Source organism: Myotis nattereri, assembly GCF_964212035.1.
Source record: "Myotis nattereri genome assembly, chromosome: 12".
Lineage (NCBI taxonomy): Eukaryota > Metazoa > Chordata > Mammalia > Chiroptera > Vespertilionidae > Myotis > Myotis nattereri.
This window is the reverse complement of record NC_138087.1, coordinates 44910583-44930567: the sequence shown is the minus strand read 5'-3', so window position 1 is coordinate 44930567 and position 19985 is coordinate 44910583. Positions and strand designations below refer to the sequence as shown.

At 40.0% G+C, this 19985-nt stretch overlaps 1 protein-coding gene across 3 annotated transcripts in view; it reads left to right on the top strand.

Annotated features, from left to right (window-relative positions):
• PRUNE2 (prune homolog 2 with BCH domain) overlaps positions 1 to 19985 on the top strand; it is a gene marked incomplete at its 5' end in the record, with an annotated part of 212080 nt that overhangs the window by 24590 nt on the left and 167505 nt on the right. For all 3 annotated transcript variants that reach the window (XM_081102943.1, XM_081102942.1, XM_081102941.1), the window contains one exon: positions 19647 to 19751. In XM_081102943.1, the coding sequence (XP_080959069.1) occupies positions 19647 to 19751 (105 nt within the window). The remainder of the gene's footprint in view (positions 1 to 19646; positions 19752 to 19985) is intronic.

The window sequence follows — 19985 nt, the reverse complement described above, 5'->3', positions numbered from 1 at the left end:
GACAGCAGTCTCTCCTTGCATTTAATACTCGAAATGATGCCATGACCAAAGCAGAACTTTAAATGCTGGTGTGGGCTTTAGTATTCATAATTAAGATCGCCTTTATTTGCACTACTAATTCAGGATTACACCTCCCTAATAGATGTACTGAGCAAGCACCGCGGTGACAAGATAAGTTGCCCTGTTTTGTTCCATATGTCTGTGTTCTAACTATTCCACAGTTTTAATTGGTTCCCTGCAGAATAACACTTACAAGCATATGGTATGGAAAACGCTGACTGCTTTTGTTATCATGTATTTTAGTATTGGTGGTGGCCCTGGTTCACTTAGCCTTTAAACGTGATTAGGAGGTGATTTAATGCACTCGATGGTGTACTTTTTCTTCACCTGCCTACTGAGTGTTAAATGCCATTAACAGAGTGCATCCGGTTGCTCGTTCACATTCGGGAAGAAAACTAATTCACAAAAGCTTTCACCGTGGGCCTGTGCTGCAAGATGCTGCCTCCCTCCTCGTCTCGTGTGCTGTTGGTTTGCAGAGGCACCGGGAGGCTGCCTACAATCACGCTTCCGAGGAGGATGCGTTGTTTGGAGCCAGAGAGAGCCAAGAGAGCTCTCTGGCCCCTTGTTTGGGAGATTTCCCAGCGATCCCTTGAAAAGGGATTACAGATGTGAAATTAGACTCATGGATGGAAGGGGGATCAGCTGTATTTTGGATATTAGGACTACTTTGGGACTTGGGCAGTTTCCTGAGTGGAGTGAAGCTGAATTATTAATTTTTCTGAGATTTCTTATGAGGCTTTCTTCTTTTTTAAACCTTTGTATTGTGGGAAATTTCGAACACCTACAAACGTGGAAAAAATTGCAAAATGACTCTTCAGTAGACCTATGACTTAGTGTATTCCGAGGGCTGCCAAAACAAAGTACCAAAAAATGAGTGGCTTGCCTGGCCGGCATGGCTCAATGGTTGAATATCAACCTATGAACCAGGAGCTCACAGTTCGATTCCTGGTCAGGGCACATGCCTGGGTTGTGGGCTTGATCCCCAGTGGCAGGCATGCAGGAGGCAGCCAATCAACGATTCTCTCTCATCATTGATGTTTCTATTTCCCTCTCCCTCTCCTTCCTCTCTGAAGTCAATAGAAATATATTTTAAAAATTATTTTTTAAATGAGTGGCTTAAACACAGAATTTATTGTCTCACAGTTCTGGAGCTCAAAGTCTGAGATCTAAGTGTTCACAGGGCTATGCTGTTCCAGGCCTCTCGTAGCTTCTGGTAGACAGATGTTCTTTGGTTTATAGATGGCCTTCTCTCGGTGTTTTCACCTGGTCTTCCCTCTGTATGTACCTGTGTCCAGATTTCCCCTAAGGACACAGTCATATTGGATCAGGGCCCACCTGATGATCTCATCCCAACTGAATGAATTCCATCTTCAACAAACCCATTTCCAAATATAAGGTCACATTCTGAGGCACTGGGAGTAAGAATTCCAACATGAGTTTTGAGGACCACATTCAACCCATAATACTTATCTTCAGTAATCATCACTGTTTTGCCAATGTTTCATCCATTTCCATACCATACATATACATTCTTGTTTCCTGGGGTATTTGAAAGCAAATCACAGACATCATGCCATTTCACTGGTAAATTCTTCAGTATGCATTTCTGGCTAATAAGGAGTGTGTGTGTGTGTGTGTGTGTGTGTGTGTGTGTGTGTGTTTCCCATCACCAGTGTGCTCAATGGTTGTTTTTAAATATATATTTTTGTTATTGATACTATTACATATATCTCCCGTTTCCCCTCTCCCCCCCTCCTTCCTCCCAGCCACTACCCACTCCTCCAGGTCTTCACTACCCTATTGCCCGCGTCCGTAGGCTATGCATATAAGTATATAAGTTTTTTGGTTTATCTCTTCTTGTCCCCCCCAACCCCACATCGAGGTAGGTCAGTCTGTTCCATGTGCTCAATGGCTTTTAATTTAAGGAGAAGCATGGAAAGAACAGCAGAGACTCCTGCTACTTCTCAGCCTGGGACCTAGAAGAAAGTCGCCTCCTCTGAGAAGCCTCCTGACACTTTAGGGCAGCTAGTACCCCTGTCCTCTGTCCCCACTGTTTTTCAGTGACCTGTAGCACACGGATAATCACACTGCATTTGTAGCAGGCGCAGTAGAAATGAAAACAGACTGGTTTTTGTGTCTCACTGTCCTCTCCCCTCCCCCATTCTCTAAAAAGAGAGACTTTCCTAAAAGCTCGCGTTAGGGCAAGGAGCTCAGGGAGGGGGAGTTGAGGGAAAGGTTTGAAATGTGCTCCAAGGAGGCCTTGATGGTGGAACTGGCTGGTGCTTCACTCTGGGGCGGAGGTGGGGGGGATTGCTGGAAGTGAGGGTCCGTCCTCCAAAGTATAACTCTTCCAGTTGGCAAGGACTCAGGTCAGTGTGCCATGCTGTCCGTTGTTGCTAGGTGGGGGCAAGCAATGGACATGTTCTCAATAGTATGCAGTTGTCTGTGCTAATCTGTATGTTTCTTATTTTTGTTTTCTACAATGGTGTTACCTATAGTGTAAATTTTTTTCAAATTATCATAGTAATCCATAGTTGCCGCATTGGCCCCACGATAATCAAGAGTTGACCATAATTATATTTGAAACATATAAAATGACCGAGGACGTAGAATGAAGTAGGACTGAGCAGAGCCTTGGAGGCACAGGGTTACCAGCAACTCTACACTGCTGTCAGTCCACCTGCACGCAGGAAAGCGGTCAAATGATCCCAGTCCTGGACAGTTACCTCAGGAAGTATCTCTGGACCAGATTTCTTAATTTGGGGAAGATAAAGGATCTATTGACCAGGATCCTTAGAGTTGTGTGAAATGATCAGAGAAACCGCATGATCTGTGGCAACAATTCCACAGTTGCTTTGGAGTCACCATTCACTTTGTATGGGTGTGAATGACCCTGCTTAGGGCACAGCCTGTGGAATGTGAGTGGCGCCCCCTGGAGTACTCAGCCATCACTGTTGTTAACTGGTTGCTGCTACTTGGGTTTCTCTCTCTAGTTAGCTGGGATTTGATGACCAAGCAAGTGAGAGGAGAGGACCACTAACCCATCTGATGGTCCCACACTCTCTCTCTCTCATTTTTTTTCTTGTGCCCAAACCCACACTTTAATACCAGCATCCTCTTACAACCACACCCGGAAGCTTAACCATCAAGGATTTTTTTTCCCCACCTTCTCCCTCCTTTCCACTCTGAGCAACTACATATCTCAAGATGTGAGTGAATTAAAAAGTCACTTCTCTCTCTCTCTCTCTCTCTCTCTCTCTCTCTCTCTCTCTCTCTCTCTCTCACACACACACACACACACACACACACACAATGTTGGGGAGTCTTATTCTCTATTTTTCTTTGAATGAAAATTTATATTAAATGTAATCCAAGGGCTTGTAGTTGCTACAGGCTTCTGAAACAGAAACAAACCACCACCACCAAAAAACTTGGGAGGGTAGCAGAAGGCAGACTTTGATCTGTTTGTGAAGATAAATGAGACTTTTTTTTAATCAGTTCAAAATCACTGCTAAAATACTATTACCCCTTTGGGTCTTCAAAGTGTAGGTTTACTTCTCTGTTGTTCCCTAAGTAATTGACAAGTATTTCTAATAATACTGTTTGTGTCTATGTTGGTACCTGCAAAGGCTTTGCATCTTACCTTAGGCATTATGTCATAAGGTAGAAGTCACTAGTCATACGGTAGGTTACTAAGAGTTCCAAATATTTGGAATTTTCAGAGTAGGCACCATAGTATTAAGAAATCAATATGTAATATTCTGGGTGTTTGGAATTCTAGGCTTCTACTAAGGAAATTACTCAAAAAGAACACTCTCTTAAGGAAAATAAAATGGTAAGAAAATTTGAATCTTTAATTAAAAGCTTTACGTTATTCATCACTGAACATAGCCACAAGCCCAACATGAACAAAGATTTATTTCACAAGATGAGTGCAAATATTTTAAAGCTGATGTCATCCATTTTACAGCTGTTTATTATGGTGAAAGATTTTGGTGGTCTGATGCATTTTTATTATGTTTTGTTACGATTGCCCTAATATTTTTAAACCTTTCTTATTTGTTGATCTTTAGATATGTATTTTTAATTGACAATCCAATATAACACCTATTTAAAAATTAAAATAACAGAATATTCCTTTATTGTAACAGCTTTTTTTAATGTGACGGATTTATTCAAAACAGCAAAGCAGAAAATTTTGTGTGTTTTGTATTAAAGGTCTTTTCAATAACCTATTTAGTTGATTATGCATCTTAAAATGACAAAATTTTCCATATTGAGGGACTATGTTTGGAGACTCCTGGCAATTCTCTCAGAGGAGAGCAGACAAAGGGGAAATGTCTGGGGAATTGAAAACAGGTTATTTACTACTTAGACCATAAAATCATATTATCCCAAGTTGGAAGTGTCTGATGCTTAGAAGACTTGAAGCCCTTCATTTGGGAAAGCTTGTCCTTATCGGAGGGTGGTACTCATTTCATGTTAAGATGTTTAGGCTTTTAAAATATCAGTGGAATATACAGAATTTCTATTTGTACACATTTCTCTATCTTCATCTATATATTCTGTGCCATAAGGCATGTATTTTAATAACATTTATTTAATAACTAACTACTGTGTGCCAAATATTGTTTAGTTTGAAAGAGTTCCCTATTTTATAAAATATTTTGAAAGAGAGAGAGAGAGAGAGAGGTCACCTAAAAGGTGAGGGTGCTTCTGTCACAGAAAAACACACAGTGTAATAAATAATGGCATCATTAAAAACTGTCATCTTTGCAAAGTACAGTAATTGCTCTGCATATCCCTTGCACATTTCCCCATGAACCTGCATAAGTGCGCCTTGCTGGAAACGCACCTTCTCCAGCTTCCAGCCGCTTATCTGTTCATTACTGTCATGTCTGAGCGGGTTTCAGACATGCCAGGTGTGTGGTGTCACCTACCTGACGTCCGCTCCAAATACTGACATTCACACGCGTGAGTATTAAAGCAATAGATCTTCCTTATGACAACAAAAAGCTGACTGCAGAAAAGCAAACGCTTCTGGGAAAAGTCTTCCGAGCACATCTGGGCTCGTTCCTGGGAGGAGAAAACCTGACTAATTAGCCCCGGCCCTTCCAATCTGAGCGAGAAGAAATAATTACAGCATCAGGAGCAACCTGTGCTTTGGAAGGCCACAGGTTCAGAGGACCTGATCCGAGACAAGGCTCACATTGGAAGTTCCCGGAGCTTAGTATAGAGTGGCAGGAGACTTTTTTTTTTTCCTTGTCCATAAAGACAGATTTAAAGAAAAATTAAAATATTTATGAATCACAGATTTTCCAATAAAAATACATATGTTTAAATTAAAAAAGTGAATTCCTACAACTTACAATAACTTGAAAGAACAGAAAAATAGCAAGAAAAAAATTAAGTGTATTATTAAAATGTTTATCTTCAGAGAAATTTGAGAAGTAGTAATGCAAGCCCAGCTTTCTAGTCTTGTTCTTTTTCTCTCTTAAATGATATTATGTTTTGAAGCGTGGTGGGCGGGGTATTGTCCACCCCTGGGCAGAAGTTCTTTGTCCCAGAGATGCTGCTGTGAGAGGCTCAAGCGGGGAGTGTGTACACGACCCATATGGGTGGGCTTTCCTCTTATAGGGTTCCTTTGGCCCATATCAATCCACAGTGTAGCTACTGGGTAAAGAGGGTGACTAAACTATTTTAAAAAATAAAATCCTACATAAGTGTTAATAGCAACATCTCTTCCTCTTTATTCCTAGATATATCTCATTCAAGAGGTTGTTCATATTGATAGACACAATAAATTGGACCAGACCTTGAGAGTGTTATGTAGACATCTAAGCAACCCACCAGCACGTGTCTGCACAAAGATGAACACCTTGTTTTGCAGAAGGTTCTATGTTCTTAGTAGAAGGCCTTGAAAATGTGTTAAGAAGGATAGACAAAGACAGGTAAATTGAAACATTTCAAAGGCCATTGTATCTTTTATGCCTTTAGATCTTTTACTCCCAGTTCTTTATAGAAGTTACTATAAAAGTTTTACAGAAACCTTTAGTGCATGTCACATAGGCACAGAGAGTCATCCTCAGTATTGCCATGATTTACTGATAAGAACCAGTTTATAAAGAAACCCCCATCTCCACCCACCTCTGTTCAGAATGCGTTTCTTCTTTCCGTAGATGGGGAAAGTGAAAAAAGGGGAAGCAGGTCTGAGTGCTTTAGTGAATCAAGCTAAATTTATTCAGCTCAAATCAGATTAACATCACAACTTGGGGCTATTTCTCCACCTTTCATAAATTGCTCTTGACTTACTGCAGCCAGAATAAACGTTTAGACACATGCACACAAGAACATAGGAGTAACATTAGGCTGCAGACAGGAAGAGGGGAAAGAAGCAAAACCACAAAAGTAAAGCAAAGCGAAGGCTCCCCGCCCTTTATTTTCCTCCAGTAATTTTTCTGATATGAAGTCAACCTGACAGTCCCTGGAAGTATCGCTGAGTTAGCCCTAAATTCTAGTTCCACTGAGAACGTTTTCCCTGTTTGATTGCATCACAGAAGATTTTGTTTGAATCATGCATCAGGGTGGAATGGGGTGGCTTTGGGTGGTCTGAGATGGTTTGTTATTTCTTTGCTGTGTGCTGATGGTATCCTGCGCACTGCTGTTCCCCTCCACCCCTTTCCCATAAGACAAAGATAAGAAAGAATGTCCAAGAGGGTATGGTGTGTGTGTGAGGGTTTGTGGGAGAGAATGTAGTAGGAGATGAGGAGAAAGACACACGAGGTGGCAGGCAGGTCATTTTCCGGTTTTGCAATTCTATTTGCAATCTAGACTTTAGCTGCTCATGAACTCAGAATTTGGGTTCATTTACTACTTTGGTCCATTCTTTCAACAGATATTTAGTTAAACGCTTTTACCAGGCTCAATTCTACGTGCTGATTTACTTCTCCAGATAAAAACCAAAGACATGCTCTGAGTAGTTACCAGGGGTGTTCATTCAACGGCCTGGGATTTTCATAAAAGTCCATGAAAAAGACCTTTTCTCCTCCCTCCTCGTTCCCTCTTCCTTCCCCTTCCTTCTCTTTTTCTTTCCTGCCCCTCTTTTCCTGTCTTTTTTTCCCTCTCTTTCTTTCCTGTAAGCTTCTTTGCTTATTTATCTCTGAATTCAGAAGTAAATACGTCTTAAGAAAATGTACTGAAAAGGTTTTTATTAGCTTATATCAGAAAACATATCAGAAAACCTCAGCAAACTTAAAAGGAGGAGATAAGTAGGAGTTTGTGTGTGTTCTTCCCTTACTCTGAGGTCTACTACCTCACTTCGGAAACCATTGCTAGGTTTCAACGGGGTGAATCGTAAGGCGTCTTCTAGCTCTAAAGTTAAGTAAATCTGAAAAATATAACACCAGTAATTCTGTCTGAAGTTGTATTTGATCCAGAGGAACTGAAGCAGTCCCTTTCAAGAACAAAATGCAGATGTATTCTGTAGTTAACAGAAGCCAAATGGCCCTTGGGAGCTAATCATGAGTCCTCTTAAGGCCATCGTTCCCAAAACAGCCACGTGATTCTCAGACTCCCCTGCAGACTAGGAATCTGCCTACCAGGAGTGGGGCTCAGCAGTGTACATTACAATAGTGGTGATCCGAGTTCAGTCAGCAAAGTGTTACTGTCACCCAGGTGGAAACCATAACATGCTTTTCTTCTGAGAGGCAGGATCCAGGAAGGAAGAAGCAGCCACATGACACTGTGGGAAAAATACTGGAGAACGTTTTTCCAGGTCATTAGATACTGATCTAACTCATTTGTTTGGTATTAGCAGCTTTGCTTCTATGTTATGGATATCCCATAATTTATTCAACGATCCTTGATTGTTGTACATTGAGGTTGTTTTTTATTTTTTTTTCTCCATTAGAAATACCACTTCAATAAACATTCTTTGGGATTTTATTACTTATCCATATTTAACAATGGCTTTATTTTCTTTTTAAATTTAATTTATTTTTTAATTAAAAATTTTTTTAAATTACAGTTGGCATTCAATATGATATTAGTTTCAGATGTACAGCATAGTGGTTAGACATTTATATAACTTACAAAGGGATCCCCCATAAGTCTAGTACCCACCTGACACCATACATAGTTATTACAATATTATTGACTATATTTCCTATGCTATTTTTTGAAAATGCCAGTTTGTACTTCTTAATTCCTTCATCTTTTTTACCCAGTCTGCAACCCCACTCCCGTCTGGCAACCATTAGTTTGTTCTCTGTATCTATGAGTTTAACAATGGCTTTTAAATAATGATAAGAAATTTAGATATATCTATACTTATTGTGGTTTTATTTCTATAGAATAAATTACTAAAAGTGGAATTAAAAGGTTGGATCAGAAAGTGTGAACATCCTGCATTTTAATGGATACTGTCAAATTATCCCCACATTGGTTGTAGTATCCCTTACTGCTACCTACAGCAGTGGATGTTAATACTCTTAATTTTTTGCCAATCTGATAGGCAAAAAAAGTGACATTTTATTTTTGGTCTAATTTGCATTTCCATGACTATTAATGAGGTTGTGTTTCTTTTCATATATATTCATATTCATTTCTTTTTCTTTTAATTGCCTGCTCACATCCTTTACCAATCATTCCATTGTTTTTTAAATCAGTACCTAGGAATTTTTCATGTGTTAGGAATATTGTCCTTTTAATGGCAAGTTGGTGAAAATATTAGGCAAATATCTCCCACTCTATTGTTTCTCTTTAATCATTCTTTTTGGTGCTATTGTCTTACCAAATCCCACTGCTTTTAAAGACATTCCATAATGACACATTTAACATCATACATTTAATTTTAAGGTGCATTATCATTTTTACATGAAGCTAATTACAAAACAGAGGAGTAAGTGCATTCCAGTCAAGAGCTAGACCAGGGCTGTTTTCCACGGCTGTCCTCCAGCAGAGTCTGGTGAGTACTATCGCAACGTTCTCAGAAAGCAGAGTAAGCGGATTGAGGAGAAGATGGCACGGAATGTTCTATTGTTCTCCAGTACTTGAAATGATGTCATCTTAAATAATGCATGCTTATTGTATATCTAATGCAACGTATTGAACAAGTTGTTCCATAGATGCCCATGGCCAAAGAATAAAGTGATACCTACTGTTACCAGAGTTGAAAATGTTAATCACATTTTAATAGTTTATTTATCAAGGAGATTAAGACAAAAAACCAAAAGGATATGAAGAGAAAAATTTACAAAAAATAATATATTCATATGAAGAAAATGGCCTAAAGCACTCATTATCATAACAAATCTAAATTAAGTTAAAATATTATTTTACTGATCAAAATGATAATGCTTAAACACAGTTAAAGGTTTGAAAATCAGGTATTTCTGTGGGTAAAAAATGTAACTTTCTACAACTCTTCTGGTGAGCATCAAAATATGTACATTCTTTGACCCAGAAATGTAAAATCCAGGGATTAATACTGAAGAAATAACTAGGACTGGGCACAAAAATTATCTTCCAAATATTTACTGTGGTCTTATGTAATTAAAAAATTGGAATAAATTAAATCTGCAATAATAAGATATTGACTAAATGAATTTTAATATCCATATTAAAGAATACTATATTAAATGTCATAATTATTGCCGAAGCTGGTTTGGCTCAGTGGATAGAGCGTCGGCCTGCGGACTGAAGGGTCCCAGGTTCGATTCCAGTCAAGGGCATGTACCTGGGTTGCGGGCACATCCCCAGTAGGAGATGTGCAGGAGGCGGCTGATCGATGTTTCTCTCCCATCGATGTTTCTAACTCTCTATCTCTCTCCCTTCCTCTCTGTGAAAAATCAATAAAATATATTTTAAAAAAAGTCATAATTATTAATTTATTTTTTTCAATATTTATTGAGCATTTACTCTATGCAAAGCAATAGCCTGGCAGCTGGGGTTACAAAAGCAAACATATATCACCCCTGGCCATCACAACATTTATATTTTAGAATTTTGGAAGAACACTTAGAATGTTGTTAAAAAAAGAGGTTGCAAAATATTATCCTATATAATAAAAGGCTAATATGCAAATTGACTGAACAGTGGAATGACCGGTCACTATGACATGCACTGACTACCAGAGGGCAGATGCTCAATACAGGAGCTGCCCCCTGGTGGTCAGTGTGGTCCCACAGGGGGAGTGCCGCTCAATCAGAAGCCCCTAGGGAGTGGGCCTAAGCCATCAGTCAGACATCCCACAAGGGCTCCTGGACTGCAAGAGGGTGCAGGCTGGGCTGAGGGACCACCTCCCGCCTGAGTGCATGAATTTCGTGTACCAGGCCTCTAGTGTGTAATAATAACAGTATTACAAAAGAGAACACATAAAAGTATAGAAAAAGTTGGAAGGAATATATTAAATATTAATAATGATTAACTTTGGGTCTTGAGGTTTTTTTTATGAGTTTCTACATTTTCTAAATGTTTTATGATGAACTTACATTATTTTATAATATAATTAATGTATACTAGTAAACCTTAGATGTAGGTTTCTATGTCTGTGTATCAGAGATGTCCTTTCTCATTTGGTTTTTAAAACTCTTTTATTGCCTTTGACATCAATCATTTAGTAAAAGAAGCTCTTCTAAGCTTTCCATAAAGGTGAGGTATCTCCTAGTGGTTTTAAAGTTTGGAATGACTCCAACCTGGAGTTATACATTTTAAAAAACAAACCATATATATATATATATATATATATATATATATATATATATATATTTCAACTTATTGAACAAGTTGCATTAGGTATATGTATACCCCTTACTGGGGAGCAAACCCAAATCCAGGCATGTGCCCTGACTGGAATCTGACTGTGACCTCCTGGTTCATAGGTTGACACTCAACCACTGAGCCACCTTCCTGAGCTGGAGATCTATCTTAGCTTGAGCTGCCATAACAAAATAGCATAGGCTGAGTGGTTTAAACAACAGAAATTTATTTCTCATAGTTCAGGAGTTTGGAAGTCCAAGATTAGGGTGCCAGCATAGTGGGGTTCTGGTGAGAGCTCTCTTCTTGGCTTCCTTCTCCATGTGATGTGATCTCACTTGGCAGAAAGAGGGAAAGAGAGAAAGAGTGCAAGCTGTCCGGCGTGTCTTCTTATAAGAGCACTAACCATGTCTTGAGGGCCCCACCCTCATGCCTTCATCTAAACCTAATTATTTGCCAAAGACCCCATTTCCAAATACCATCACATTGGGAGTTAGGGCTTTGACATGAATTTTGGTGGCACACAATTCAGTCCATAGCAAGCACCGTAAAGAGGCACAGACAGTGGAAGTTTAGAAGAGGCAGCAGAAAGCCTTGTGGACCTGGGTTTGCATTCCTATAAAGCCAGATGAAAAAGACTATAGCTCAAGTTTGAAAAGGGAACGTTTGAGAGATTATAAAGACCTGTAAAACCATGAAGGACAAACTTCTGGGATGGGACATGTGCATAGGCTAGAACAGGGGTGGGCAAACTTTTTGACTTGAGGGCCACAATGGGTTCTTAAACTGGACCAGAGGGCAGGAACAAAAGCATGGATGGAGTGTTTGTGTGAACTAATATAAATTCAAAGTAAACATCATTACATAAAAGGGTACGGTCTTTTTTTTTTTTTTTAGTTTTATTCATTTCAAATGGGCTGGATCCGGCCCGCGGGCCGTAGTTTGCCCACGGCTGGGCTAGAAGGAAGTAGTACTTGAATGGGAGATTGAAGAGCCCTACCCAGTTGGTAATACATGTATGGACTCATTTCCCCCAACAGTGGAATGGCTGGAATATGAGCATATCTTAGGAATCTATGAAGAACAGTTCCTATAGGGCCTTTCCGGAAAGCTACGGATTTGGGAGGACCACTCTTTATATTGGAAGCTGTGGAGGGAAAATAATGGTGCTGCTCCCCAAAAGTTGTCCTTTGAGGGTAATGTTAGAAAGAGAACCTTAAAAACAAAGTAAGTGCTGTAAGTAAAAGAACAGTTTGGGCCCAAATCATTATTACGATCCAGAAGGTGTAGAGCAACCATATACTAGTATGAGGTCACTCCTTTTGAAAACACTCTGCTTTCAAGATGGGCAGCAAATGGGTTGTAGAAGAACAGGTTCAGCTGAAAAGGCAAAAGGGTGGTCGAGTCAGTGTCCAATACTCCAGCTGAAAGAAGCCTGACCTCAAGGGAACTGGGGACTCAGATTGGGAGCCAAGAAGCGCCTCAGGCAACACTTGGGTTTACCTTTTGGTTCCTCATCACCTACCCATGATGGTTTCTTGCATTTGACGATACAGAAAATGATACAGGTGCACATGATCTGAGGTATACATTGACTTTGTTCATACTGACTCGTATCCCCCATTTTTCCCAAATGAGAAATCTTAAAAAAGGGCATTCTCCAGCATGGCAAAGAAAAGGCTGAGGGGGGATATTGTTGGGATTGGTTGGGAGGGCAGTGAGGGAAGAGGTTATAGGCAATATATACCTATCTGAATTGAGTAGGTTTACTTTTATAATCAGTGAGACAATTAAACTACCATAAAATCATTTGAGTCTTATTGAAAGCTTTTTGCCTTTTCCTAATTTGATGGTTTATAGTCATCTATTACATCACCAACTAAATTAAGACATTTAGGAGAAAATTAAATATAAAATGTCTATGTCCTGAATTTGTAGATTCTGGTAAATGTTTTTGCTTTTACAGCTCTCAAAGTGGCCTCCAGGTCACTTATGATTGTTTAATAATTAACCATTAGAATAGAACTGGATTAGGTGGCCAGTGGGCTAGAGTTTCCTATTTGTCAGTATCATGGAGACTTGGAAAACAAGAAGGAACAAGGCACCTATGCTGATTCCAGAAATTGTATATATGCACTAGAGGCCCAGTGCATGAAATTCGTGCACGGGGGGGGAAGTGAGGGTCCCCTCAGCCTGGCCTGCACCCTCTTTAATCTGGGACCCCTCGGTGGATGCCCGGGACTGTATGGCAGGCGGCTTGTCCCTCTCCTGGGCCACAGATGCAGGTGCAGCCGCTGGCACCCAGGACCATCGGGTGGGTGGCTTGTCCCTGTCCTGGGCCACAGCCCTAGCCGCTGGTGTCCAGGACTGCGGGGCTGTGGGGTGGGCAGCTTGTCCTTCTCCCGGGCTGCAGCCTCGCTGGTCCCCATTCCTCTCTCCCCAGTGTTGAGTGTCTGAGCTGTTACGGCATGATGGTATGAGGGCGTGATGACCATTTGCATATTAGCTCTTTATTATACAGGATACCCCCAGCCCTGTCCACAACTCCCAGCTCCCACCCTCCAATACACAGACATGTATCCATATAATAGTTACCATTAAGCCAGATAGAATGAAGTAGTTTGAGTCATGGAAAAAGATCAATAGTGATTTGTTAAGTGAAAATAAAAGGAACTTTCTAAGAGTAGGAATAGAAGCAGCCAATTTTTGTGAAGTATGTGTGTTATATATGTGCATAAATATAAATGTGAAAAAATCTGAAATAATCAACAATATGCTAACAAAGTAGTTGTCATTGTTTTCTTAATGTTGTTGTGTCTGACTTATTCTAATGGCATGTATTCATTTTCTTACCAGAGAAATAAAGAAAAATAAAGAATGAAATACAAAGGTTCCGATTGGTGGGGGAAATCCCTGTATCCTAGAGACCTTGTACCGAGTAATAAGCATTTCCTTCTTTGTTATTGTTTTTTAAAACTTATGGTTGATGCCATGTTATTCCCTCCAGCATTCTCTCTCTCTGGGTCCTAACCTTTCTCCAGGTAATAATAAGATTATGGAGAATTTCAGGAGTTCAATTCTAGAAATCATTTTAAACTCAAAGCCACTATCAAGAGGTGCCTCGTTTGTTTACCAAATGAACAAAGGATGTGACTTCATCCGTATCTGGCAGAGCTGGTCAAAGGGCTTTGGTTATTGCCTTTGGAGGACCAGGTTGCTCTGGGCATCTCCACAGCTCCCTTAGTCCTTGCTGCTCATTGCACTGTGGCTCCTTAGGCATCCCCTCCCACCTGGCTTTCCTGGTGGAGTCAGGACTTTCAGGGGTACGAGCAGCATGGTAGTTTCCTCCTGCCAGACCTCTGAGCCTTCTAACTTAGAATCATGGCAGCCACAGGTGCATGGGGTCTCCTGGGGAGGAAGTGGGCTGTTTCCTGTATCACCCACAGCCAGCCTCTAGGAAGGATTCCCTTTGTTGACTTGGAGTTACTAAGTCATCAAGGAAGCACTAGCTCAACTGCCAATTCTTTGCTATGCCTGAGATGATTGGAGATACCATCCAATAAATTCAAGAGACTTTCTTTTCTCTCGCTTCTTCATTTGCTGGTTAAGGGTAGGGACTAAGAAATGTGTCCTGATTTAATATGTGAGGAAGGAGATTGGCCAACTTCTGTGAGTTTTGTCTACAATGTTTTTAATACAAAATAATTTTCAATAAGTTATTTTTGAAAAATTTTTCATAAGGTTTTAAGAAAAGGATTTAGGGAGGATCGGTATGAAGAGATCATATATAGCTGTATTGCAAGGACTTGTTGACTAAAAGTTTATTGTGGCATTTTAGATGTGGAAAGTTATAGGTGGGAGGAGCTTTATTTCTCGAGGGTGGAGTTATGAAAAAGCTTTCAAAAAGCCTAAGCTTTCAGCAGCCTTCTGGAAGCCCTCCTTCTAATCAATTCCGTTTTCTGTGGGTGTGTTTGAAAGTGCTTTTGCCTGAGAAGTGCAGTTTCCCTTAATGGGCCATTGAATCCGAATGCTTAGGCATTGTGCTGGCTTTTAAAAAGAGATAAGAGTAAACTTCATTAAGAAGTCTCATTTTAGTGATGTATAGAATTACATTTTGAAAGCATATTAAAGTTATGATTGGGAATACTGGCATGTTCAATATATTTTCTTTTATACATTGATTGTGAAAAGATTCTGTCCATCTTTTTGGAAATGTGTATGACAAAGCAGTATAGTAGTATCTATTTCAACCCATTACCAGCATTCCATTGTTTTGGTCTTGCACAGCGCTGTTTTTAGGCATTAGCAATGAGTCCTCCTTGGTTCTTGGTGTGCCTGAGTCTAGGGCAGTGGTCGGCAAACTGCGGCTCGCTAGCCACATGCGGCTCTTTGGCCCCTTGAGTGTGGCCACGAAGTTTCAATCGCACTGTACATGCGCGCCCGCACGTGGTATTTTGTGGAAGAGCCACACTCAAGGGGCCGCAGTTTGCCAACCACTGGTCTAGGGAATGAGTGTTTACTTTCCAGATCTATTTACTCCTGGCTAAGAGTTTACAGGGTCACGTTAAGAAAATATATACACTGGGCAGTAGTTATTTGTTGAACATGCTGGCATACTGTTACCTCAGGGCCTTTGCACTTGCTATTCCCTTTGCCTGAGGTATCCTTCGGTCCCAGTTCACTTCAGGCTTTTATTTCGCTGTCACCTTCTCAAATGTACCTCATCTCAGCACACCCATTCTCCTCCACTTATCATTATCTAATTATTTGGTTCATAATCTCCTTGCACTAAATACAAGTGTCATATGGGCTGGGATTTTTGTCTGTTTGGTTCACTACTATATCCCTAGAGCTTATTACTGTGCCTGACACAAACTGCTTTTTATTAGGTGAATGGCAATAATTCATTGAATTGATAAACTTGTCATATGTCATGTTTCCTTGGACACAATTTGTCTGTTTGTGAATAACCCTAACCCTAATATGAGCTGTATCAAGGGACATAGATATTAAGAGTGAACATCTGTGAGTCTGTGGAGGGCCCCCCAGACCTGCTGCGAGAGGTGCAGAGTGTCATTGTGGTCAGGAATCTCCTCTGAGTTCTGTTGACCGGTTTTCCTGTGTCTGCAGGTGGGGCTATTGCCACAGAGTAGACCCAGCACTGCAAGGACCCCCTATTCCAGTGATGGCGAACCTGTGACACGCGTGACGGGTGACACGCGAACTCATTTTTTTGGTTGATTTTTCTTTGTTAAATGGCATTTAAATATATAAAATAAATATCAAAAATATAAGTCTTTGTTTTACTATGGTTGCAAATATCAAAAAATTTCTATATGAGACATGGCACCAGAGTTAAGTTAGGGTTTTTCAAAATGCTGACGCGCCGAGCTCAAAAGGTTCACCATCACTGCCCTATCCTCTTCCCCGGGCACTTGAAATCAGTCCCCAGACTTTTCTGCCTCGACCTCTGTGCTTGTTCTGTTCACACTGCCAAGGTCGTTTGTGGTGGGAAGCTTGAAAGTGGGTCGGTATTCTCTGGTTCTTGATCCCCAGGTTGAAGAGCCAAATCTTGCACGTTCCTTGAACTTACCTATTGGGTGAGTCTACACAACTAATGTCATGGTCTATTCCTACAAGCAGGCAGGAGTCAGTCTGAGTCTGGTTACTGTTATCTCTACCTTGTGCCACCCTCTAATTATATCTTATCAGTGGTTTTTGGTAGGACATCTGAGACTTTTTGAGGTCGAGCCTATCACTTTTAAGGCTTATTGGCAGGCACCAAAGGTACTTTCTAGCTGTGATGTCCCTTCTGTCTGGTCCAACATTCCCAGCCTACGTGAAATTTCTGGTCATATTTTGGGATTGTGGTGTAATCCCGGGAAGGGCTCCTTAGAGTGAAAGTAGGTTACCTTGGTGAGTAACTCATTAACCCAGGGGTACTCATCGGCATGGTCTCTCCATTGAAACTGTTAGTGGTGAAGCAGATAGACCTCTGATAGCATGGGCACCAGGACGGTAATTTTGATGTAGGAGGGTGGTGAGGGGAAGAGAGAGTTGGAGCCTGGACATTTGATGCAGATGGCAGACATGAGCGAATGGCAGGAGAAGGTACCATAACTGTGAGGGAATTTGAGGTGTGGGAAGAAGGGAAGTCAGAGGAGAAAGGAGAGAGCATGAAAAGATATGCATGTGGCACCAAAAAGAACCCTCCTAGTTTTGCACCAGGATCTTCTATAGTGTGGCCTACAAGATGATATGTACTTTATTTCTCTTTCAATGAAGGACAAATAAATCATAATCTTAGAAGATTCCTGAGTATTGGTCCAAGATGCTCTGTGTTTATAGTTCTATTTAGCTCATTTCTTTTTCTGAGTAGTAACTGGTTTGTACTTGGAAATGAATTGATACATAAGTCTTCTTATCCGCACCCCCCTCCCATGTCTTCTTTTATGCAAGTAGAGTGTTGAACACAGAGCTGTGCCTACAAATTATCGAACCTAGATTAGAAAGCAGATAAGTCAGCTTCAACATAATCTTGGTAGAATAAATGTCTGAAGCCTTGCTGTATTCAGAATGCATATTTAACATCTTCTTCTTTCTTCCATCCCCATGCTCATTCATTTTGTAGACTGAAGTTGTTATGGCATTATAGAGTGGTTGATGCAGGGCAGAGACAGGGCTCACTGAACTGGGTCACGAGTTCTGGGAACAATCTTGGCCACATCACAGACTCCATTGACCTATACAAAGTGTTGTTAATCTGCTTTACAAGATCTGGGAGGAGAAATGAGGTAATGTCTACTGAGACCGTTGAGCTTCTCGGAAGAACAGTATTCTACAGTAATATGATTTCCTAATGCATTTGTTTGTGTTGTAATGGAGTGTAATTCCATTTACCTGAATTTCTTTGGATGTCTTTAGAATATCTGATAGTCTTGCACAGGGGAAGCAGTCCAGCTTTGGGAGTAAGAACTGGGCCTAGAACAGAACCCTCAAAGGGTACTCAGCCAAATGAGTCAGCTGTAAATCTGTGAGATTAAGGGAAGGAAGTTGGGAGAGGAAAATATGGGAGCTAGAGCTGATGGAGATGGGGGAGAGAGTTGTAATTATCTTCAGAGAGTTTATATCATACTTTTAAATCATGTTGTTTTACTAAAGATAAATACTTCAATATATTTTTAAATGTGATTATTTTAATTGAGCAATATTACATATTGCATGACTCATCTGTAATATTGATCCTTCTGTCATTCTCTATATTGGTAGACTCTAACTCAGCTTCCTTCAAGATTTGCTTTATCATGTTCCTTGGGCTAACCTGATTGTTTAATAACTTGTTCCAACTCTGACACCAATAGTTCCATACCAATGCTAACAGATTTATAGATTCATTTGTAAAATACCTGGTAAATTACTAAAGAACACTTTATCTTTGTTCTGTAGATAAGGGAATAAGTAAGTCTTTTTTATTGCAATAGTGCTGAGCAGGGTAATTTTTTATGCAATCTCTTTGAGCAGTATTACAATTGAGTTAGCTTTCTAGTCAGTCCTAAAACAGAAGTTAAAACAAAAGATGAAAGTGAGGGAAATATACATATGTGTCATCTCTGTCATTCTATAAAGATGTCAAGTTAGGTTATAATTATCGTTATTGGACAGTTTTGTTGTGACACTTTCCAGAAGTGGTTAGTTCTTTGGCATTTCAAACCTAGCTATTCAAAAGGAGGTCAGCCCTCTATAAAGGAATATTAAGTAACTATGGAGTTAACTAGGAAAGATAAGCATATATCTTCTTTTCCAGAGAGGGGATTATATACATTTTTTAACAGCAACTGATTTGTATTTTTAGGGGACTGATACTAATCATATTCCTTTCTCTGGAGACGGGAAGGAAAAGTGCTACAACTTTTATTTGCTAAATTATAGAGTATAATGCAGAGAGAACATATCCTATCCCCCAAATGTGGCATAAAAAAAGTAAATTCCTACCAAAGTTTGTGTTGCATGCCAGGGATGTATGAAAACAGGCACGTTGTCAAATTAAGAAGAACATTTTATATAAGAAAATGATATGAAATACTATGGAATTGTTCTTTAGACCAAAATACAGTAATCTTTCACTAAAAAATTATGACTCAGAGTTATAGTTCATATGAGCTAGATTGTGAATAATCTTAATAAAACCACATTTTTTGTTGGAGGGGGTAGGACATAACTACTGGTTGACCTGTGAGTCAGACCCAGGCAATCAGAGGCCTCTCATGCCCTCTCCTGCCCCACAATGTATGTTCTGCCCACCGTTCCCACAGTGGGAACCTTTTACAAGGGTGCAGTCTTGCGATAGTAATGTTCTTGTTGAGACCCTACATGACTGAACCCATGTGGGAGCCTCTATATAAACGTCTAAAATTCTGGCAGGAGGGTGCAGAGATCTACTTGACTTGTGGCCACTCATGACAAGCTTTGTAAGTTCCCTCGCTCATTAAACTGCCACCTCCAAGCTGGAGTGGCCTGCCTCTTTCTTTGGTCTCTCTTTGCTCTCTGTGTATGAGGGCCAGTTTCAGATTTTATCTGGGGAAGCTCCCAAGGTTGTGAACCAACAATTGTCTGTTCCTGACAATTTACTAAAATTTGAACGAGCACTTCTGAATGTTAACCATGTGCAATTTTATGTCTTGGTGTCAAACCTTCATGATAAATTTATGATTTTCTGCAATCGTGTATGAGTGTAGCTAAGGCCATACTTTTAAAAAAAAGATGGGAAAATGTCTTGTTTATATTGATCTGTTGCATGTTAAATTGTGATGTTCTTTTTGAATTTGTTTCAGAATCGAAGCAAGCGCTTGGAGAAGGTCCATGTGGTTATTGGACATAAATCGTGTGACTTGGATTCTCTCATTTCTGCCTTCACATATGCTTACTTTCTAGACAAGGTGAGGGAAAAGAAAATTATGCTTTTTAATTTGAGTTGTGATGTAAATTTTAAGAACACACATTTTCTGGGAATATAAGAAACCTATTAAAGTTTTCATGTTCCTTGGAGAAAAAAAAAAAAAGTTTTCATGTTCTGGTTTATTGTTGCAGAGAATAATGCATTATGATCCATTAATCAATAACTATTTATTGATCACCTCCTATATGTTAGGCATTGTTATGGTTATTTCTTA